The 25,249-nt window shown below is 50.8% G+C and overlaps 1 protein-coding gene across 1 annotated transcript in view; it reads right to left on the bottom strand.

Moving 5' to 3' along the window:
• Positions 1-21,541, bottom strand: part of HPX (hemopexin) — a 121,657-nt gene extending 100,116 nt beyond the window's left edge. Inside the window, exons 1-2 of the mRNA XM_073661235.1 lie at positions 21,231-21,541; positions 176-246 (exon numbers count right to left, since the gene is read on the bottom strand). Coding sequence (XP_073517336.1) covers positions 176-246; positions 21,231-21,295 — 136 coding nt within the window. The 5' untranslated portion in view covers positions 21,296-21,541. The remainder of the gene's footprint in view (positions 1-175; positions 247-21,230) is intronic.
• Between the last annotated feature and the right edge of the window lie 3,708 nt (positions 21,542-25,249).

Here is a 25,249-nt window from a genome sequence, read left to right on the forward strand (position 1 = left end):
GTAGTATAAGGGGTGTGGTCTCATGTCTGATGTCATTATATCATTGATGTCATCACCAGGGGGCGGGGCTGACAACCTCTCACACATGTATACAGGCTGAATGTCAGATAGGTGGGGCTCTGACAGTCTCAGTTACATAATATCCCTATATATATATAGTCTTGACAGCGCTTACCTGATCCATTGTGTGGCGGCTCCGGAGCAGATTTCAAGTGTGTACGGGTGTCATTGTGTCTTTCCTTTATCCTGTAGTAGAGGATATAATACAATGTATTAAATACAGTCTGCGGTGGGAAGGTTCGGGGTGAGGGGCCTGCGGTGGGAAGGTCCAGGGTGAGGGGTCTGGGGTGGGAAATGTCAGGTAAGCAGTCCGGGGTGATGGGTCTTCGGTGGGAAATCTTGGGTAAGCGGTGGGAAGGTTCAGGGTGAGGGGTCTGCGGTGGGAAGATCCGAGGTGAGGGGTCTGCGGTGGGAAGATCCAAGGTGAGGGGTCTGCGGTGGGAAGATCCAAGGTGAGGGGTCTGCGGTGGGAAGATCCAAGGTGAGGGGTCTGCGGTGGAAAATCGGTGTCAGCTTTCGCCATCAGTCACCGGTCGGTGTCAGCTTTCGCCATCAGTCACCGGTCGGTGTCAGCTTTCGCCATCAGTCACCGGTCGGTGTCAGCTTTCGCCATCAGTCACCGGTCGGTGTCAGCTTTCGCCATCAGTCACCGGTCGGTGTCAGCTTTCGCCATCAGTCACCGGTCGGTGTCAGCTTTCGCCATCAGTCACCGGTCGGTGTCAGCTTTCGCCATCAGTCACCGGTCAGTGTCAGCTTTCGCCATCAGTCACCGGTCGGTGTCAGCTTTCGCCATCAGTCACTGGTCGGTGTCAGCTTTCGCCATCAGTCACTGGTCGGTGTCAGCTTTCGCCATCAGTCACTGGTCGGTGTCAGTTTTTGTAGCGCCCCGAGGGTTCGGCCGCTACAGGGGTATTGCACCTCAGTCCAGAGGTGTGATATTCCACTCCCGGGTAAGGATGGAGTATGGACCAGGGCTCAGTTAGCTGCATACAGCACACACACCCCATTTCCGAGGGACAGCTCAACGGTGCTCCCACTAGACAGAAGTGCAGGCACGACCGACTATGTCCCTGCCTGGAGTGGGGAGGGGGTGGAGCACCCAGTGCTGTAGGGGCAGATAGGGGTTGGTTCCTGAGCATAGGAAGGAGCCCATTGGTTGCTGGTCACCTGGGCTCATGGTCAGAGGGAGGTATAAAAGATGGGCACCATCTTAGATCTAGGTTCGTTCGTTCAGTCAGTTCAGCCAGAGAAGACAGTGAGTAGAGGCTCTGTAGGAGCTCTCCTCCAGGAGGGCCTAGTGAGAGGCCGAGGAGGAGGTGAAGGGGAGCTGAGATTCTGGCTCATCTCAGCTCCAAAAGAACGGAACAAGAAAGGAACAGAAAGGAACAGAGAAAGAGAAGGAGAGACAGAGAAACAGAAGGGCTCAGGAACAAGAAGGTGGAAGGGACCCTAAGAACCCACGAGAATCCAGGGTGCAGGGTCAGGCAGATTAAGGGTACCGGATCCCAAGTTGGTGGAGGAGAAACAACCCTCAGCCAAAGACCGGTCGTCGTGATCATCTATTGGTGCGACACCTCATCAAACCTGCTAGGAAGGCACCATATAGGACAGCGGAGGACGGGGCCCACGTTTAACCGCACAAGTCCGCGGCAGCTGGACAAAAGTGGGTCACTGGTGAGGCAGGCCAGAGAAAGGATTAAAGGGGGTCCTGTGCCATGCTCCTGAACTGCCTGGGAGTTGACCGAGCCCCACACCTGGTGGACGCAGCACGGCTCGGGCGGTCACTGCTGACAGCGGCAGGATTTCGTGCCCGCTAACAACGGGTACTGCGCGCCTGAAAAGAGACTGTTTCGTTGTACTAAAGATGGCGCCCGCCCTAGAAGAACGAGCGCCATAATGTGCGCGCCAAAAGACCACAGGAGGCCGCGTCCCATCGTGGGCCAGGTCCCAGAATGGCGCCAAAGGAGGAGCTCGCCCCCAACAGCCATGAGCGCGGCTGTGGAGATGTCCATCAAAGTGGGGGGGCTGCCCCTGAAAGTGATTGTCACCAAGTTGCCCCGGGACCACCCCCAATGGGGGTGGGAAGAGAAAACAGTGGGGCAGGGCGCGGTCTGGATCAGTCCAGACAGACCGCACCCGGGGATGGACGCCCTCAGCAGCACCAGCCTCCTGGCCCGAAGCCTGCTGCAGGCCGAACCGCTCTGCAGCCTAGCAGAAGTCCTAGCGCAGCTCCCCAGAGACCCGGAGCGTGCGCAAGCTGCACTGGAGGACCTGGAGCGGAGGATGGTCCGGGGGCAGCGAGGTGCACTCACTGAGTGGAGAGAGGAACTGGCCCGGCAGGCCGAGACCCACCAGCGACAGGCCTCAACCGCACCCCGGAGTTCGCCTGCCTCTGAGGACGGCGCAGGAGGAGAGAGGACCGGAGGCGACGCCGCGGAGGGAGCCACGAGGACTGAGGCAAGTGAAGGGGACGTCACCACCCCAAGCCCAGCACCCGCAAGCCTGCCCCAGCCTCCCGTCGCAGCACCAGAAGCCCCACTCACCGCACCTGTTGCCGCGCCGCCACTGCTCCCAGCTAGGCCTCAAGCGGCGAGCGCCGCGGCCACACCCTGCCCGGCGCCACGCCCCTTGACCCCGGGCGCCTTAAAGCAAGAAGCATCATCGGCCCGTTCGCAAGGCCTGGATGACCCGGGCGCCATCGCTAAGCCTGCGCCCCTGTCCCGGATGGGACTGCCACCCAGCGCAGCCACAAGACCCCCGGCCTGGTCGCAAGGCCGAGTGCCCCCGGGCGCTGCTCCCAGATCAGTTCCCCCCACTATACCATCGCTGGGCGTGGACCTATTGACACATCACACCGGTCCGGATGGACTGCCGCTGGAGTGGCCGGCTGAAGTGACCGGCAATCAGCCATGGAAGGCCCAGCCCCCGCGCGAGCCTCTGATACCGGCTCCTGAACCTGTCGAGGTCACCCTACCCCCACTGGAGGACGTCCAATTTTCGTGGGACCCCACCAGCGAGAACTTGATGGGGTTCTCTCAAGAGACCCGGGCAGACGCGGTCCGTCGTCTGGAGGCCTGTCACCAGCAACTGGCGACCTTTGAGCGGGAGCGACGAGAGAGGCGCGTCAGGGAGGAACGGCTCCAAGCCCAGAGTGCTGAACAAAAGCGCAAGGCCCGCCAAGACCCCCAAGCAGCCCGTGGTCCCCGAATCACCGGGACCATAGTCAAGTTCCACATGGAGAACGGCTGGGGCTTCATCAAGGGCCCAGAAACCGCAGGCGACGTCTTTGTGACCCACAGGGACGTTGAGAGTCATCTACCTGAGGGACATCGTGGCCATGACCTGTACCCTGGTGATGTGGTCGCCTTTACCCGCCACGTAGGTGCAAAAGGACCATACGCCCTACATGTCCATCGGCTCACCGAGGAGGAGCTACAATACCGCGGCTATGAGGAGAGCCAAGAGGACCCGGACGGGTCTGAAGAACCATATGAGGAGGAAGAAGGAGCATATGGAGGACACCGCTACTAGTAAGTAGCAAAGTACCTGTGTACATAGTTACCCGTCAGGGTATCAGAACTGTTTTTGGGACTGTTCCCATCTTGAAAGTGTGGTCCCCGTTGGGACAAATATTGAACTGTTACCTGTGTGCCCCTCATCCCCTACCAGGCTGAGGACTGTGACCAGCCATTCCCTTCCCAAAACTGGCCGAGGACTGAGAGCGGTCAAATCCCTTGTATATAGTTGCGCTTCCTAAAGCACCCCCTACTGGTTTTATACAAAAACCGCAACGTCTACCTCAAGATTTACTGGACTGTTGCACCTTTACCTGGTCGCAAGTTGCACCGCGGCCATGATCCAAGAATCCAAGAATGTGCTTTACTTAAAAATGTTTTACATGAGAACGTTTAATATGCTGCTAGGTGATAATGCAAATGTTTTACAAGGTGTTTTATATGACAAAAGAGTTCCAGAGGCATTAGCAAAGTGTTTTATAATAGTGTGACAAGAAAAGAAAAGTGTGTCCCATAAAGGGAGTTGAACGCTGTCGTCCGTTTCTAAATGTAAAAAGTTTTAAAAAGTTTTTGCATGTCCTGTAATAAACTGTTTTTGCTCTTTTCCAGCCCGAGGACGTGCTGTGCTTTACCAGGGGGGAATGTAGCGCCCCGAGGGTTCGGCCGCTACAGGGGTATTGCACCTCAGTCCAGAGGTGTGATATTCCACTCCCGGGTAAGGATGGAGTATGGACCAGGGCTCAGTTAGCTGCATACAGCACACACACCCCATTTCTGAGGGACAGCTCAACGGTGCTCCCACTAGACAGAAGTGCAGGCACGACCGACTATGTCCCTTACTGGAGTGGGGAGGGGGGTGGAACACCCAGTGCTGTAGGGGCAGATAGGGGTTGGTTCCTGAGCGTAGGTAGGAGCCCATTGGTTGCTGGTCACCTGGGCTCATGGTCAGAGGGAGGTATAAAAGGTGGGCACCATCTTAGATCTAGGTTCTGTCCAGAGAGGAGAAGACAGTGAGTAGAGGCTCTGTAGGAGCTCTCCTCCAGGAGGGCCTAGTGAGAGGCCGAGGAGGAGGTGAAGGGGAGCTGAGATTCTGGCTCATCTCAGCTCCAAGAGAACGGAACAAGAAAGGAACAGAGAAAGAGAAGGAGAGACAGAGAAACAGAAGGGCTCAGGAACAAGAAGGTGGATGGGACCCTAAGAACCCACGAGAATCCAGGGTGCAGGGTCAGGCAGATTAAGGGTACCGGATCCCAAGTTGGTGGAGGAGAAACAACCCTCAGCCAAAGACCGGTCGTCGTGATCATCTATTGGTGCGACACCTCATCAAACCTGCTAGGAAGGCACCATATAGGACAGCGGAGGACGGGGCCCACGTTTACCCGCACAAGTCCGCGGCAGCTGGACAAAAGTGGGTCACTGGTGAGGCAGGCCAGAGAAAGGATTAAAGGGGGTCCTGTGCCATGCTCTTGACTGCTTGGGAGTTGACTGAGCCCCACACCTGGTGGACGCAGCACGGCTCGGGCGGTCACTGCCGACGGAAGTGACCCGGAACAAACGAACTGTGAGTAAAGACCCTGGACTGTAACTTGTTGTCCGTGTGCTCCTTCGCTCCTCCGGCACTACCGGTACTGGGACCTTCACCACCATCACTCCCGCCATCCACTACACTGCCCTGGGGCCACACTCTTCCCGTGGGGAGTCACACCATCCCAGCTGCATTCATCATCGGCCCCAGCGGACTGCCTTGCAGCGGCGGTTCCTAATAACCGCAATCCACGGGTGGCATAGTCGGACATTATCTAAAGCACGTAGCAGACTACAATTGGTCTGACCTCCCTGAGCCGCGGGACGGGGCCGCCACTACTACTACCCCCATCGTTCCCCTATCGCCCGGATCCGCGTGCCCCACGGCCCAGGGGGCGAGTCACTTTCATAGATCATAAAATGAACATGTGAGTGAAAAGCCTCCGGATAAGTGATGCAGCAGCGACATCCTGCCTCTTCCTGTGGTAAGAGCATTCTGTACCCTCCCCATGTGTCCCTGCGGCCACAGCCTGCGCCAGTATAATAGTCACTAGAATAAAGCAAACAAGCAGGTAATGACCACAGCCATAGTGAGCGGGCATCAGGGCACAGAGCCCCCGTACATCATCTGCCATCAGTCCAGGCAGATTGCAAAGGATTGTGAAAGTCTGTGAAACTGCAGTGTTTTCAGCAAAACCTGCTCAGACCTCAGCAATCTTCTGATAACGGACGAGTGGTGATGGCGCATGCGGGGGCACTCGGCGCTGCATTAAAGTACAACCCTCTGTGACTGCTCCAAGTGCGCTGACCTCCTGGACCGCCAGCAGAGCTAATAAAACCATAAAGGGTGGAGACCACACACGTGAGGTCATCTCAGAGACGTGTCCCCCGCTCAGAGAGGAACGTGTCCCCCGGTCAGAGAGGGACGTGCCCCCCCGGTCAGAGAGGGACGTGCCCCCCCAGTCAGAGAGGGACGTGTCCCCCGCTCAGAGAGGGACGTGTCCCACGCTCAGAGAGGGACGTGTCCCACGCTCAGAGAGGGACGTGTCCCACGCTCAGAGAGGGACGCGTCCCCCAGAAACCTCAGGATATTTTGTTTGTGACTGTCATAGAAAATATTAAGAAAATGTCGCTCTTCCCAAGCCGCTCTTCCCCCTCCCTTATGGACCATGTGTCAGTACAAGAAGCTCTCCATGTAAATAGCAGCACACATGAGAGGTGGCAAACGCAATTAACAGAGACCTGCGATAAATATACACCTAGGTGAAGAGGATGTAGTCCTGTCTTCAAAAGAATTTTCTCTCACCCCCAGGGCATCCCCCTTTTGCTCTACAGAAATCTACAGTTTTGCCGGCACCGACACGAAATATGGAATATCAGGAGTTCTATACTTCCGCTAATAATGGGACACGTATTTTTAGCAGCACGGTCAGCTAAGGAACAATATGCATAATTTTCCGTAGCTGTATGCCCCTCCGGTAATCGGTAATGCAAAAGTACATAATACCAGACCGCAGCTATGTCATGTGTGGTCTCTAAAGAAAGGCAAATTCATAATGGAAAATATGGCATCACTTTCGGGCTTCTGCGATCAACCAGCGAGAAGTTATCGCATAAGCCAGATAGTTAATAAAACCATAAAGGGTGGAGACCACACACGTGAGGTCATCGCAGAGGAGTGTGTAGGCTAGTCCCCACCCAGCTGAAAATGGGCCCATACTTATTGCTGAGGGGTATAAATTCTATAGGCAAGGGGTCCCGTTCGATAACGAGCGCCTCCCCTCCAGCTAAACTGAATCATCTCTGCGATCAGTCGAGTAAGTTCTTCATTAAACCTTTTTATTTTGTGCAACTGCATATGTGCTGTTTTGTCCCCCTTTGTAAAATCTTTGTATATTTTTCCTAAACACTGCCTCCCTTTTGGATTAAATATAAAATGTAATAGTTCTGTTTCTTGTGCTCTGTAATAGTTCCCTTCCCCGAAGCCATATACGCTACCAGAAAGCAGGCATCCGACCAGGCCTGTATTATATTTAAAATCTGGTCAGTGGTGGCAGCAAATAATTGTAAATGGGCTATCGTGAAGCTGGCAGCGACCGTACACATATTCCATGCATTGGAATCTGGAGGTGTGTACGCCATACGCTCACTGGTTGCTTACCGATAGCTACGTAGTGAGTAATCGGGATCATGTGCATGCGAATCCCTGACAATCCTGACAGAGTGACGGCAGCGGTGGGATATTGTGTGATCTCCCCGGTGTCATCATTATAGTACAGTCCAATGGTGATGGGCTGCAGCGGTCTCATGACAAACAATGTCATGGATCCTCGGGGGGGGGGGGGGGGAACAGGTTGGAGCAGAGGAGCGGTGCCGGTCCAGAACGAAGCATCATTATATTAATGCATTCAGTCCACTGGGGACACAAGTACGCCAAAGCCAAACAGCGGCCTCTATGTCTCTACATCTCCTACCTCCGCATACAGTAATAACACAATCCGTTCAATTGTACAATATTGTATAATTGAATGAGACCTAAAAATACCTACACTATATCCATGTACAGTGCCTTGAAAAAGTCTTCATACTACTTTGGATCTGTGGATCTCTGCAGCTCCTCCAGTGACCATGCACCTCTTGGCAGCTTCTCTCATTAGTGCTCTCCTTCCTTGGGATGTCGGGTTAGGTGGACGGCCATGTCTTGGTAGGTTTGCAGTTGTGCCATACGCCTTACATTTTTGGATGATGCATTGAACAGTGCTCCGTGAGATGTTCAGAGTTTGGGCTATTTTTTTATAACCTAACCGTGCTTTCCTCTTCTCCACCACTTTATCCCTGACCTGTCTGGTGAGCTCTTTGGATTTCATGTTGCTGTTTCATCCCTAATGTTCTCACACAAACATCTGAGGCCTTCACAGAACAGCTGTAGTTATACTGAGAAGAAATCACACATGGGTGGACGCAATGTACTAATAATGTGACTTCTGAAGGCCATTGGTCACTCAGGATTGTATTTCAGGGTGTCAGACTATAGGGGGCTGAATGCTAATGCACTTCACAATGTTTAGATCTATACAATCATTGGTAAACCTCGTATCATTTCCTTTACACATCACAAATTATTTCTGCTTTTTGTTGGTGTCACAGAAAATCCCAAATAAATACATTGAAGTTTCTGCGTGTCAAAGGGACAAAAATGTGGAAAATTTCTAGGGGTATGAAGACTTTTTCAAGGCAATGTCCATGTACACAGCTGACATGCTGGACATTACACACACATACATATATACTCCCTGTATGGCCTGGATAGACTTTCTCCTACCACCCCCAGGAGTGCACACAGGTGAGCGCAGCAGATCGGGCAGATTGCTACATGTCAATCATCTCTTGCTTTACCGGCCAATCAGCACCTCTCGCAGTCTGATAATAAGCTTTCATTGGTTGGTGTTTATGCCTTTTCAGCACCTGCCCATGCGGAGCGGCCCCATCACAGCCCAGCAAGTTATTAAGAAAAGGGCAACCTACCCCAAAATGATGTGAGGAGACCCCTGAGCATTCCCACCCCAGCTATCCGGCCCTGGTGTGAGCATCACCAGCAGATGGGACTCAGGGTGCGGAGGTACCACCGCGGCACCAGGGTCACTGGCGATATAAGTCAGGGGAGATATGTAGCATTGAGGTTGTTATTTTCCGTGAAGTGAAACCCAGAAGTTCTCTCCAAAATGTTATGTGCTGAGGGGGTTAATCGCCATGTCAGGGATGGCGGACGGACGCTCACCATATCTCCACCTCAAGGTTGTGGTTGGGGAAGTTAAATATCCGGCCACTGATTTTTTTTTCTCGGTTGTGTGGTTGGAGGCCAGGAAGCCTCCAGGTGGGCGCTCAGGTCTGAGCTGAAGGGGGATATTTCCACAAGGCCGGAGCCGCACTGGAAAGGACTAAGTGCTGTGGATTGTTCCTTATGCCAAAAATGGCCGTTTGTGTTACTATTTTGTTTTCTGGTTTATGAAGTAATAAACCGACCACGGACTTTACCCCCAAGTGTTCCTGTGTCTACCGCTGAGAGCAGCTCAGTGATAAGCATTACCACATTATGTATATGTGTATATCACATGGACAGGATTAGATACACGGCTCAGCAGACAGTATCACACAGGATAGGATTAGATACATGGCTCAGCAGACAGTATCACACAGGAGAGGATTAGATACACAGCTCAGCATACAGTATCACACAGGAGAGGATTAGATACACGGCTCAGCAGACAGTATCACACAGGAGAGGATTAGATACACGGCTCAGCAGACAGTATCACACAGGAGAGGATTAGATACACGGCTCAGCAGTCAGTATCACACAGGAGAGGATTAGATACACGGCTCAGCAGACAGTATCACAGGAGAGGATTAGATACACGGCTCAGCAGACAGTATAACACAGGATAGGATTAGATACACAGCTCAGCAGACAGTATCACACAGGAGAGGATTAGATACATGGCTCAGCAGACAGTATCACACAGGATAGGATTAGATACACGGCTGAGCAGACAGTATCACACAGGAGAGGATTAGATACACGGCTCAGCAGACAGTATCACAGGAGAGGATTAGATACATGGCTCAGCAGACAGTATCACACAGGAGGATTAGATACACGGCTCAGCAGACAGTATCACACAGGAGAGGATTAGATACATGGCTCAGCAGACAGTATCACACAGGATAGGATTAGATACACGGCTGAGCAGACAGTATCACACAGGAGAGGATTAGATACACGGCTCAGCAGTCAGTATCACACAGGAGAGGATTAGATACACGGCTCAGCAGACAGTATCACACAGGACAGGATTAGATACACGGCTCAGCAGACAGTATAACACAGGATAGGATTAGATACACAGCTCAGCAGACAGTATCACACAGGAGAGGATTAGATACACGGCTCAGCAGACAGTATCACACAGGAGAGGATTAGATACACGGCTCAGCAGACAGTATCACACAGGAGAGGATTAGATACACGGCTCAGCAGTCAGTATCACACAGGAGAGGATTAGATACACGGCTCAGCAGACAGTATCACACAGGATAGGATTAGATACATGGCTCAGCAGACAGTATCACACAGGAGAGGATTAGATACACGGCTCAGCAGACAGTATCACACAGGATAGGATTAGAAACACGGCTCAGCAGACAGTATCACACAGGATAGGATTAGATACACGGCTCAGCAGACAGTATCACATGGACAGGATTAGATACACGGCTCAGCAGACAGTATCACACAGGATAGGATTAGATACACGGCTCAGCAGTCAGTATCACACAGGATAGGATTAGATACACGGCTCAGCAGACAGTATCACACAGGAGGATTAGATACACGGCTCAGCAGACAGTATCACACAGGAGGATTAGATACACGGCTCAGCAGACAGTATCACATGGACAGGATTAGATACATGGCTCAGCAGACAGTATCACACAGGAGAGGATTAGATACACGGCTCAGCAGTCAGTATCACACAGGATAGGATTAGATACACGGCTCAGCAGACAGTATCACACAGGAGGATTAGATACACGGCTCAGCAGACAGTATCACACAGGAGAGGATTAGATACACGGCTCAGCAGACAGTATCACAGGAGAGGATTAGATACACGGCTCAGCAGACAGTATCACACAGGAGAGGATTAGATACATGGCTCAGCAGACAGTATCACACAGGATAGGATTAGATACACGGCTGAGCAGACAGTATCACACAGGAGAGGATTAGATACACGGCTCAGCAGTCAGTATCACACAGGAGAGGATTAGATACACGGCTCAGCAGACAGTATCACACAGGACAGGATTAGATACACGGCTCAGCAGACAGTATAACACAGGATAGGATTAGATACACAGCTCAGCAGACAGTATCACACAGGAGAGGATTAGATACACGGCTCAGCAGACAGTATCACACAGGAGAGGATTAGATACACGGCTCAGCAGACAGTATCACACAGGATAGGATTAGAAACACGGCTCAGCAGACAGTATCACACAGGATAGGATTAGATACACGGCTCAGCAGACAGTATCACATGGACAGGATTAGATACACGGCTCAGCAGACAGTATCACACAGGATAGGATTAGATACACGGCTCAGCAGTCAGTATCACACAGGATAGGATTAGATACACGGCTCAGCAGACAGTATCACACAGGAGGATTAGATACACGGCTCAGCAGACAGTATCACACAGGAGGATTAGATACACGGCTCAGCAGACAGTATCACACAGGAGAGGATTAGATACACGGCTCAGCAGTCAGTATCACACAGGATAGGATTAGATACACGGCTCAGCAGACAGTATCACACAGGAGGATTAGATACACGGCTCAGCAGACAGTATCACATGGACAGGATTAGATACACGGCTCAGCAGACAGTATCACACAGGAGAGGATTAGATACACAGCTCAGCAATCAGTATCACACAGGAGAGGATTAGATACACGGGTCAGCAGTCAGTATCACACAGGAGAGGATTAGATACACGGCTCAGCAGACAGTATCACACAGGATAGGATTAGATACACGGCTCAGCAATCAGTATCACACAGGAGAGGATTAGATACACGGGTCAGCAGTCAGTATCACACAGGAGAGGATTAGATACACGGCTCAGCAGTCAGTATCACACAGGAGAGGATTAGATACACGGCTCAGCAGACAGTATCACACAGGAGAGGATTAGATACACGGCTCAGCAGACAGTATCACACAGGATAGGATTAGATACACGGCTCAGCAGACAGTATCACACAGGAGAGGATTAGATACACGGCTCAGCAGTCAGTATCACACAGGAGAGGATTAGATACACGGCTCAGCAGACAGTATCACACAGGAGAGGATTAGATACACGGCTCAGCAGACAGTATCACACAGGAGAGGATTAGATACACGGCTCAGCAGACAGTATCACACAGGATAGCATTAGATACACGGCTCAGCAGACAGTATCACACAGGAGAGGATTAGATACACGGCTCAGCAGACAGTATCACACAGGAGAGGATTAGATACTCGGCTCAGCAGACAGTATCACACAGGAGAGGATTAGATACACAGCTCAGCAATCAGTATCACACAGGAGAGGATTAGATACACGGGTCAGCAGTCAGTATCACACAGGAGAGGATTAGATACACGGCTCAGCAGACAGTATCACACAGGATAGGATTAGATACACGGCTCAGCAATCAGTATCACACAGGAGAGGATTAGATACACGGGTCAGCAGTCAGTATCACACAGGATAGGATTAGATACACGGCTCAGCAGACAGTATCACACAGGAGAGGATTAGATACACGGCTCAGCAGTCAGTATCACACAGGAGAGGATTAGATACACGGCTCAGCAGACAGTATCACACAGGAGAGGATTAGATACACGGCTCAGCAGACAGTATCACACAGGAGAGGATTAGATACACGGCTCAGCAGACAGTATCACACAGGAGAGGATTAGATACACGGCTCAGCAGACAGTATCACACAGGAGAGGATTAGATACACGGCTCAGCAGACAGTATCACACAGGAGAGGATTAGATACACGGCTCAGCAGACAGTATCACACAGGATAGGATTAGATACACGGCTCAGCAGTCAGTATCACACAGGAGAGGATTAGATACACGGCTCAGCAGTCAGTATCACACAGGATAGGATTAGATACAAGGCTCAGCAGACAGTATCACACAGGAGAGGATTAGATACAAGGCTCAGCAGACAGTATCACACAGGAGAGGATTAGATACACGGCTCAGCAGACAGTATCACACAGGAGAGGATTAGATACACGGCTCAGCAGACAGTATCACACAGGATAGGATTAGATACACGGCTCAGCAGACAGTATCACACAGGATAGGATTAGATACACGGCTCAGCAGACAGTATAACACAGGATAGGATTAGATACACAGCTCAGCAGACAGTATCACACAGGAGAGGATTAGATACACGGCTCAGCAGACGGTATCACACAGGAGAGGATTAGATACACGGCTCAGCAGACAGTATCACACAGGATAGGATTAGATACACGGCTCAGCAGACAGTATCACATGGACAGGATTAGATACACGGCTCAGCAGACAGTATCACACAGGATAGGATTAGATACACGGCTCAGCAGTCAGTATCACACAGGATAGGATTAGATACACGGCTCAGCAGACAGTATCACACAGGAGGATTAGATACACGGCTCAGCAGACAGTATCACACAGGAGGATTAGATACACGGCTCAGCAGACAGTATCACATGGACAGGATTAGATACATGGCTCAGCAGACAGTATCACACAGGAGAGGATTAGATACACGGCTCAGCAGTCAGTATCACACAGGATAGGATTAGATACACGGCTCAGCAGACAGTATCACACAGGAGGATTAGATACACGGCTCAGCAGACAGTATCACATGGACAGGATTAGATACATGGCTCAGCAGACAGTATCACACAGGAGAGGATTAGATACACAGCTCAGCAATCAGTATCACACAGGAGAGGATTAGATACACGGGTCAGCAGTCAGTATCACACAGGAGAGGATTAGATACACGGGTCAGCAGTCAGTATCACACAGGAGAGGATTAGATACACGGCTCAGCAGTCAGTATCACACAGGAGAGGATTAGATACACGGCTCAGCAGACAGTATCACACAGGAGAGGATTAGATACACGGCTCAGCAGACAGTATCACACAGAAGAGGATTAGATACACGGCTCAGCAGACAGTATCACACAGAAGAGGATTAGATACACGGCTCAGCAGACAGTATCACACAGAAGAGGATTAGATACACGGCTCAGCAGACAGTATCACATGGACAGGATTAGATACACGGCTCAGCAGACAGTATCACACAGGATAGGATTAGATACACGGCTCAGCAGACAGTATCACACAGGAGAGGATTAGATACACGGCTCAGCAGACAGTATCACACAGAAGAGGATTAGATACACGGCTCAGCAGACAGTATCACACAGAAGAGGATTAGATACACGGCTCAGCAGACAGTATCACACAGGATAGGATTAGATACACGGCTCAGCAGACAGTATCACACAGGATAGGATTAGATACACGGCTCAGCAGACAGTATCACACAGGATAGGATTAGATACACGGCTCAGCAGACAGTATCACACAGGAGAGGATTAGATACACGGCTCAGCAGACAGTATCACACAGGAGAGGATTAGATACACGGCTCAGCAGACAGTATCACACAGGAGAGGATTAGATACACGGCTCAGCAGACAGTATCACACAGGAGAGGATTAGATACACGGCTCAGCAGACAGTATCACACAGGAGAGGATTAGATACACGGCTCAGCAGACAGTATCACACAGGAGAGGATTAGATACACGGCTCAGCAGACAGTATCACACAGGAGAGGATTAGATACACGGCTCAGCAGACAGTATCACACAGGAGAGGATTAGATACACGGCTCAGCAGACAGTATCACACAGGATAGGATTAGATACACGGCTCAGCAGACAGTATCACACAGGATAGGATTAGATACACGGCTCAGCAGACAGTATCACACAGGATAGGATTAGATACAAGGCTCAGCAGACAGTATCACACAGGATAGGATTAGATACAAGGCTCAGCAGACAGTATCACACAGGAGAGGATTAGATACACGGCTCAGCAGACAGTATCACACAGGAGAGGATTAGATACACGGCTCAGCAGTCAGTATCACACAGGAGAGGATTAGATACACGGCTCAGCAGACAGTATCACACAGGATAGGATTAGATACACGGCTCAGCAGACAGTATAACACAGGATAGGATTAGATACACGGCTCAGCAGACAGTATCACACAGGAGAGGATTAGATACACGGCTCAGCAGACAGTATCACACAGGAGAGGATTAGATACACGGCTCAGCAGACAGTATCACACAGGATAGGATTAGATACACGGCTCAGCAGACAGTATCACACAGGAGAGGATTAGATACACGGCTCAGCAGACAGTATCACACAGGAGAGGATTAGATACACGGCTCAGCAGACAGTATCACACAGGAGAGGATTAGATACACGGCTCAGCAGACAGTATCACACAGGAGAGGATTAGATACACGGCTCAGCAGACAGTATCACACAGGACAGGATTAGATACACGGCTCAGCAGACAGTATCACACAGGAGAGGATTAGATACACGGCTCAGCAGACAGTATCACACAGGATAGGATTAGATACACGGCCCAGCAGACAGTATCACACAGGATAGAATTAGATACACGGCTCAGCAGACAGTATCACACAGGATAGGATTAGATACACGGCTCAGCAGACAGTATCACACAGGAGAGGATTAGATACACAGCTCAGCAGACAGTATCACACAGGAGAGGATTAGATACACGGCTCAGCAGAGAGTATCACACAGGAGAGGATTAGATACACAGCTCAGCAGACAGTATCACACAGGAGAGGATTAGATACAGAGATCAGCAGACAGTATCACACAGGAGAGGATTAGATACAGAGATCAGCAGACGGTATCACACAGGAGAGGATTAGATACACGGCTCAGCAGAGAGTATCACACAGGAGAGGATTAGATACACAGCTCAGTAGACAGTATCACACAGGAGAGGATTAGATACAGAGATCAGCAGACGGTATCACACAGGAGAGGATTAGATACACGGCTCAGCAGAGAGTATCACACAGGAGAGGATTAGATACACAGCTCAGTAGACAGTATCACACAGGAGAGGATTAGATACACGGCTCAGCAGTCACTAGAATAAAGCAAACAAGCAGGTAATGACCACAGCCATAGTGAGCGGGCATCAGGGCACAGAGCCCCCGTACATCATCTGCCATCAGTCCAGGCAGATTGCAAAGGATTGTGAAAGTCTGTGAAACTGCAGTGTTTTCAGCAAAACCTGCTCAGACCTCAGCAATCTTCTGATAACGGACGAGTGGTGATGGCGCATGCGGGGGCACTCGGCGCTGCATTAAAGTACAACCCTCTGTGACTGCTCCAAGTGCGCTGACCTCCTGGACCGCCAGCAGAGCTAATAAAACCATAAAGGGTGGAGACCACACACGTGAGGTCATCTCAGAGACGTGTCCCCCGCTCAGAGAGGAACGTGTCCCCCGGTCAGAGAGGGACGTGCCCCCCCGGTCAGAGAGGGACGTGCCCCCCCGGTCAGAGAGGGACGTGCCCCCCCGGTCAGAGAGGGACGTGTCCCCCGCTCAGAGAGGGACGTGTCCCCCGCTCAGAGAGGGACGTGTCCCCCGCTCAGAGAGGGACGTGTCCCACGCTCAGAGAGGGACGTGTCCCACGCTCAGAGAGGGACGCGTCCCCCAGAAACCTCAGGATATTTTGTTTGTGACTGTCATAGAAAATATTAAGAAAATGTCGCTCTTCCCAAGCCGCTCTTCCCCCTCCCTTATGGACCATGTGTCAGTACAAGAAGCTCTCCATGTAAATAGCAGCACACATGAGAGGTGGCAAACGCAATTAACAGAGACCTGCGATAAATATACACCTAGGTGAAGAGGATGTAGTCCTGTCTTCAAAAGAATTTTCTCTCACCCCCAGGGCATCCCCCTTTTGCTCTACAGAAATCTACAGTTTTGCCGGCACCGACACGAAATATGGAATATCAGGAGTTCTATACTTCCGCTAATAATGGGACACGTATTTTTAGCAGCACGGTCAGCTAAGGAACAATATGCATAATTTTCCGTAGCTGTATGCCCCTCCGGTAATCGGTAATGCAAAAGTACATAATACCAGACCGCAGCTATGTCATGTGTGGTCTCTAAAGAAAGGCAAATTCATAATGGAAAATATGGCATCACTTTCGGGCTTCTGCGATCAACCAGCGAGAAGTTATCGCATAAGCCAGATAGTTAATAAAACCATAAAGGGTGGAGACCACACACGTGAGGTCATCGCAGAGGAGTGTGTAGGCTAGTCCCCACCCAGCTGAAAATGGGCCCATACTTATTGCTGAGGGGTATAAATTCTATAGGCAAGGGGTCCCGTTCGATAACGAGCGCCTCCCCTCCAGCTAAACTGAATCATCTCTGCGATCAGTCGAGTAAGTTCTTCATTAAACCTTTTTATTTTGTGCAACTGCATATGTGCTGTTTTGTCCCCCTTTGTAAAATCTTTGTATATTTTTCCTAAACACTGCCTCCCTTTTGGATTAAATATAAAATGTAATAGTTCTGTTTCTTGTGCTCTGTAATAGTTCCCTTCCCCGAAGCCATATACGCTACCAGAAAGCAGGCATCCGACCAGGCCTGTATTATATTTAAAATCTGGTCAGTGGTGGCAGCAAATAATTGTAAATGGGCTATCGTGAAGCTGGCAGCGACCGTACACATATTCCATGCATTGGAATCTGGAGGTGTGTACGCCATACGCTCACTGGTTGCTTACCGATAGCTACGTAGTGAGTAATCGGGATCATGTGCATGCGAATCCCTGACAATCCTGACAGAGTGACGGCAGCGGTGGGATATTGTGTGATCTCCCCGGTGTCATCATTATAGTACAGTCCAATGGTGATGGGCTGCAGCGGTCTCATGACAAACAATGTCATGGATCCTCGGGGGGGGGGGGGGGAACAGGTTGGAGCAGAGGAGCGGTGCCGGTCCAGAACGAAGCATCATTATATTAATGCATTCAGTCCACTGGGGACACAAGTACGCCAAAGCCAAACAGCGGCCTCTATGTCTCTACATCTCCTACCTCCGCATACAGTAATAACACAATCCGTTCAATTGTACAATATTGTATAATTGAATGAGACCTAAAAATACCTACACTATATCCATGTACAGTGCCTTGAAAAAGTCTTCATACTACTTTGGATCTGTGGATCTCTGCAGCTCCTCCAGTGACCATGCACCTCTTGGCAGCTTCTCTCATTAGTGCTCTCCTTCCTTGGGATGTCGGGTTAGGTGGACGGCCATGTCTTGGTAGGTTTGCAGTTGTGCCATACGCCTTACATTTTTGGATGATGCATTGAACAGTGCTCCGTGAGATGTTCAGAGTTTGGGCTATTTTTTTATAACCTAACCGTGCTTTCCTCTTCTCCACCACTTTATCCCTGACCTGTCTGGTGAGCTCTTTGGATTTCATGTTGCTGTTTCATCCCTAATGTTCTCACACAAACATCTGAGGCCTTCACAGAACAGCTGTAGTTATACTGAGAAGAAATCACACATGGGTGGACGCAATGTACTAATAATGTGACTTCTGAAGGCCATTGGTCACTCAGGATTGTATTTCAGGGTGTCAGACTATAGGGGGCTGAATGCTAATGCACTTCACAATGTTTAGATCTATACAATCATTGGTAAACCTCGTATCATTTCCTTTACACATCACAAATTATTTCTGCTTTTTGTTGGTGTCACAGAAAATCCCAAATAAATACATTGAAGTTTCTGCGTGTCAAAGGGACAAAAATGTGGAAAATTTCTAGGGGTATGAAGACTTTTTCAAGGCAATGTCCATGTACACAGCTGACATGCTGGACATTACACACACATACATATATACTCCCTGTATGGCCTGGATAGACTTTCTCCTACCACCCCCAGGAGTGCACACAGGTGAGCGCAGCAGATCGGGCAGATTGCTACATGTCAATCATCTCTTGCTTTACCGGCCAATCAGCACCTCTCGCAGTCTGATAATAAGCTTTCATTGGTTGGTGTTTATGCCTTTTCAGCACCTGCCCATGCGGAGCGGCCCCATCACAGCCCAGCAAGTTATTAAGAAAAGGGCAACCTACCCCAAAATGATGTGAGGAGACCCCTGAGCATTCCCACCCCAGCTATCCGGCCCTGGTGTGAGCATCACCAGCAGATGGGACTCAGGGTGCGGAGGTACCACCGCGGCACCAGGGTCACTGGCGATATAAGTCAGGGGAGATATGTAGCATTGAGGTTGTTATTTTCCGTGAAGTGAAACCCAGAAGTTCTCTCCAAAATGTTATGTGCTGAGGGGGTTAATCGCCATGTCAGGGATGGCGGACGGACGCTCACCATATCTCCACCTCAAGGTTGTGGTTGGGGAAGTTAAATATCCGGCCACTGATTTTTTTTTCTCGGTTGTGTGGTTGGAGGCCAGGAAGCCTCCAGGTGGGCGCTCAGGTCTGAGCTGAAGGGGGATATTTCCACAAGGCCGGAGCCGCACTGGAAAGGACTAAGTGCTGTGGATTGTTCCTTATGCCAAAAATGGCCGTTTGTGTTACTATTTTGTTTTCTGGTTTATGAAGTAATAAACCGACCACGGACTTTACCCCCAAGTGTTCCTGTGTCTACCGCTGAGAGCAGCTCAGTGATAAGCATTACCACATTATGTATATGTGTATATCACATGGACAGGATTAGATACACGGCTCAGCAGACAGTATCACACAGGATAGGATTAGATACATGGCTCAGCAGACAGTATCACACAGGAGAGGATTAGATACACAGCTCAGCATACAGTATCACACAGGAGAGGATTAGATACACGGCTCAGCAGACAGTATCACACAGGAGAGGATTAGATACACGGCTCAGCAGACAGTATCACACAGGAGAGGATTAGATACACGGCTCAGCAGTCAGTATCACACAGGAGAGGATTAGATACACGGCTCAGCAGACAGTATCACAGGAGAGGATTAGATACACGGCTCAGCAGACAGTATCACAGGAGAGGATTAGATACACGGCTCAGCAGACAGTATCACACAGGAGAGGATTAGATACATGGCTCAGCAGACAGTATCACACAGGATAGGATTAGATACACGGCTGAGCAGACAGTATCACACAGGAGAGGATTAGATACACGGCTCAGCAGTCAGTATCACACAGGAGAGGATTAGATACACGGCTCAGCAGACAGTATCACACAGGAGAGGATTAGATACACGGCTCAGCAGACAGTATCACACAGGAGAGGATTAGATACACGGCTCAGCAGACAGTATCACACAGGATAGGATTAGATACACGGCTCAGCAGACAGTATCACACAGGATAGGATTAGATACACGGCTCAGCAGTCAGTATCACACAGGATAGGATTAGATACACGGCTCAGCAGTCAGTATCACACAGGAGAGGATTAGATACACGGCTCAGCAGACAGTAACACACTGGAGAGGATTAGATACACGGCTCAGCAGACAGTATCACACAGGAGAGGATTAGATACACGGCTCAGCAGACAGTATCACACAGGAGAGAATTAGATACACGGCTCAGCAGACAGTATCACACAGGAGAGGATTAGATACACGGCTCAGCAGACAGTATCACACAGGAGAGGATTAGATACACGGCTCAGCAGACAGTATCACACAGGAGAGGATTAGATACACAGCTCAGCAGTCAGTATCACACAGGAGAGGATTAGATACACGGCCCAGCAGACAGTATCACACAGGATAGAATTAGATACACGGCTTAGCAGACAGTATCACACAGGATATGATTAGATACACGGCTCAGCAGATCGTATCACACAGGATATGATTAGATACACGGCTCAGCAGACAGTATCACACAGGATAGGATTAGATACACGGCTCAGCAGACAGTATCACAGAGGAGAGGATTAGATACACAGCTCAGCAGACAGTATCACACAGGATAGGATTAGATACACAGGTCAGCAGACAGTATCACAGAGGAGAGGATTAGATACACTGCCCAGCAGACAGTATCACACAGGAGAGGATTAGATACACGGCTCAGCAGACAGTATCACACAGGATAGGATTAGATACACGGCTCAGCAGACAGTATCACACAGGAGAGGATTAGATACACGGCTCAGCAGACAGTATCACACAGGATAGGATTAGATACACGGCTCAGCAGACAGTATCACACAGGATAGGATTAGATACACGGCTCAGCAGACAGTATCACACAGGATAGGATTAGATACACGGCTCAGCAGACAGTATCACACATGATGGGATTAGATACAGTTTTTGGATCCAGCTCAGTTGGTGGTACTCACAGCGGGTAGGACAGGACCAGGGGCAGCAGACAGAGGACGGCACTGGTTATGGCGCGGACCCCCATAGCTGCTCTCTCTTCTGTCCTCTCGGAGCCCGGACTCTTTATATGACCCCTGATTGCACAATGTCTTCCCAGTGACTCCACAAGAGCCAAATTACCCAACACTTCCCGGCAGGTGCTGGACCTGGGCGTTATATTCCCAGCAGTGAGACAATGATGGGGGTGATGAGGAAGAGCAGCAGTGTTGGTACTAAGGTTAGGGACAGGGTTAGTGCTAGAGCACGTGTGCCGCCAGTCTGAGTATGTGATGACCCTCCCGCCAGTCTGAGCACGTGACGACCCTCCTGCCAGTCTGAGCACGTGACGACCCTTCTGCCAGTCTGAGCACGTGACAACCCTCATGCCAGTCTGAGAATGTAACAATCCTCATGCCAGTCTGAGCACGTGACGACCCTCCCTCCAGTCTGAGCACATGACGACCCTCCCTCCAGTCTGAGCACATGACGACCCTCCCGCCAGTCTGAGTATGTGACGACCCTCCCTACAGTCTGAGCACATGACGACCCTCCCTCCAGTCTGAGCACATGACGACCCTCCCTCCAGTCTGAGTATGTGACGACCCTCCCTACAGTCTGAGCACATGACGACCCTCCCGCCAGTCTGAGTATGTGACGACCCTCCCTACAGTCTGAGTATGTGACGACCCTCCCGCCAGTCTGAGCACGTGACGAATCTCCCTCCAGTCTGAGCACATGACGACCCTCCCGCCAGTGTGAGCACGTGACGACCCTCCCGCCAGTCTGAGCATGTGACAATCCTATCGCCAGTCTGAGCACGTGACGACCCTCCCGCCAGTTTGAGCACGTGACTACCCTCCTGCCAGTCTGAGCACATGACGACCCTCCCGCCAGTCTGAGTATGTGACGACCCTCCCTACAGTCTGAGTATGTGACGACCCTCCCTCCAGTCTGAGTATGTGACGACCCTCCCTCCAGTCTGAGCACGTGACGAATCTCCCTCCAGTCTGAGCACATGACGACCCTCCCGCCAGTGTGAGCACGTGACGACCCTCCCGCCAGTCTGAGCATGTGACAATCCTATCGCCAGTCTGAGCACGTGACGACCCTCCCGCCAGTTTGAGCACGTGACTACCCTCCTGCCAGTCTGAGCACATGACGACCCTCCCGCCAGTCTGAGTATGTGACGACCCTCCCTACAGTCTGAGTATGTGACGACCCTCCCTCCAGTCTGAGTATGTGACGACCCTCCCTCCAGTCTGAGCACGTGACGAATCTCCCTCCAGTCTGAGCACATGACGACCCTCCCGCCAGTGTGAGCACGTGACGACCCTCCCGCCAGTCTGAGCATGTGACAATCCTATCGCCAGTCTGAGCACGTGACGACCCTCCCGCCAGTGTGAGCACGTGACTACCCTCCTGCCAGTCTGAGCACGTGACGATCCTCCCGCCAGTCTGAGCACATGACGACCCTCCCGCCAGTCTGAGCACGTGACGACCCTCCCGCCAGTCTGAGCACGTGACAATCCTATCGCCAGTCTGAGCACGTGACGACCCTCCTGCCAGTCTGAGCACGTGACGACTCTCCCTCCAGTCTGAGCACATGACGACCCTCCCGCCAGTGTGAGCACGTGACGACCCTCCCGCCAGTCTGAGCATGTGACCATCCTATCGCCAGTCTGAGCATGTGACGACCCTCCCGCCAGTGTGAGCACGTGACTACCCTCCTGCCAGTCTGAGCACGTGATGATCCTCCCGCCAGTCTGAGCACATGACGACCCTCCCGCCAGTCTGAGCACGTGACGACCCTCCCGCCAGTCTGAGCACGTGACAATCCTATCGCCAGTCTGAGCACGTGACGACCCTCCTGCCAGTCTGAGCACGTGGCGACCCTCCTGCCAGTCTGAGCACGTGACGACCCTTCTGCCAGTCTGAGCACGTGACGACCCTCCCGCCAGTCTGAGCATGTGATGACTAGTCTGAGCACGTGACAACCCTCACGCCAGTCTGAGAATGTGACAATCCTCATGCCAGTCTGAGCACGTGACGACCCTCCCTCCAGTCTGAGCACATGACGACCCTCCCTCCAGTCTGAGCACATGACGACCCTCCCTCCAGTCTGAGCACATGACGATCCTCCCGCCAGTCTGAGCACATGACGACCCTCCCTCCAGTCTGAGCACATGACGACCCTCCCGCCAGTCTGAGTATGTGACGACCCTCCCTCCAGTCTGAGCACATGACGATCCTCCCGCCAGTCTGAGCACATGACGACCCTCCCTCCAGTCTGAGCACATGACGACCCTCCCGCCAGTCTGAGTATGTGACGACCCTCCCTCCAGTCTGAGTATGTGACGATCCTCCCTCCAGTCTGAGGACGTGACGATCCTCCCTCCAGTCTGAGGACGTGACGATCCTCCCTCCAGATGGACATCCATTCCCAATTATAGCCCAATGATCCAGCGATAATTCTCTGATGTCAGTTCAATACAAGGGGATTATTAGCGGATGCAATTAGGTAGAAACTGGGCAGTGGGGGAGGGGGGCATTAAAATGAATGAAAAATAGCCCATAGCTATAACAGCACTAGAGCAATCTCCTTCTGATCATTATGGGAAGATTATCTATGTCATAGAGAAAAATTGTAAAATCCATAAAGCCATCTCCGGAGTGGGGATATAACACCCTCACATTGAACATTCACGAGTAACTATAACTGGGGAAGTGAGAAAGAGCTGACACTTCAACCTCCATTGAAGGAGGACCTTCTACCGTGAACAGGTAATCGAGGAGGGAGATGATGAGGGTGTGCACTAGTGTATAGATTCTTGATAAACCAATGGGTGGAGCCAAGAGATATTTTTGAGTTGGAGTCGGCAGGAAGTGGAAAGGGCTTGGATATGTGGTTTGACGGAGAGATCAGAGTCCAGGGTTACCCCGAGGCAGCGAGCTTGCGGGACTGGAGAGAGTGGGCAGTCACTGACTTTGATGGACAGTTCTTCTGAGGAGCAGGCCATTTACTAAAGGTTATTGGACCAATGCACATAGAGCGGAGTCCGCGGCTCTAAGGGATGCATACTTTTCAGATTTAGTAATTTTTCTTTCTTTATTCCTTTTTATTTTATTACTAATTGTTTATATCAGATTGTTTTGTTCCCATTTTGTATCATCTTTGTATATTTTATTAAACATATAAAATGTAATAGTTCTGTTGCTCTTCCTCTGTTATCCGCTGCCCTGAAGCCATACGCTACCTGTAACAGCGTCCAATCGGCCTGTGTAAAGGATTGGTGGTGGCAGCGAGTGGTACTTTTTGTTATTGTGGAGCTGGCAGTGATCGTACTGGGGTATATATATATATATATATATATATATATATATATACATATATATTCCATGCGTTGGAATTGGAGGTGTATATACCATACGCTCACTGTGAGTTCCCCAATAACCGGCCTAGTAGTGAAAGCAGCTGCGGCCTCTTCCATCACTCGTCATCCAGTTGCGTAATGTCCTGATGATAGGGGCAGCGGATTTGCCTCCCTGACAAATTGGTGGCAGCGGTGGGATCTGTGGGCGCGCTCCCTGACAATCAGCTCCTGTAAATGACTCTTATCTGTCTCTTCTCTGAGGTCAATCAGAGAAAACCCCTGTGCCAGAAGACAGATGACAGCAGAGAGAGGACACTGATTATAGAAAAAAATGTACCAAACTCTGTAGGCTGCAGTGGTGACGTCATACCTACAGCGCATGTGACCGCTGCAGCCAACCACTGAACTCAGCGGTCGGCACCATTCACACGCACTGTAGAGGTAACATCACCATGAATCACTGATGACTAAGGTGAGCAAATTCAAAGAACAAGAAATCTTGCTGAAAGTGACTTAAAGAAATGGTGGAGGTAAGTGAGTAAGAGAAATAAAGCCATGAAATGCCAATGGGAAGCGATCACACCGTGCATATCGCCATTCCAACATCGCTCCATCAGGGGTGATGGCCA

The sequence above is a fragment of the Phyllobates terribilis genome, unplaced genomic scaffold, assembly GCF_046119375.1.
Source record: "Phyllobates terribilis strain yellow unplaced genomic scaffold, ASM4611937v1 Scaffold_2__4_contigs__length_985480577, whole genome shotgun sequence".
NCBI classification, from domain to species: Eukaryota; Metazoa; Chordata; class Amphibia; order Anura; family Dendrobatidae; genus Phyllobates; species Phyllobates terribilis.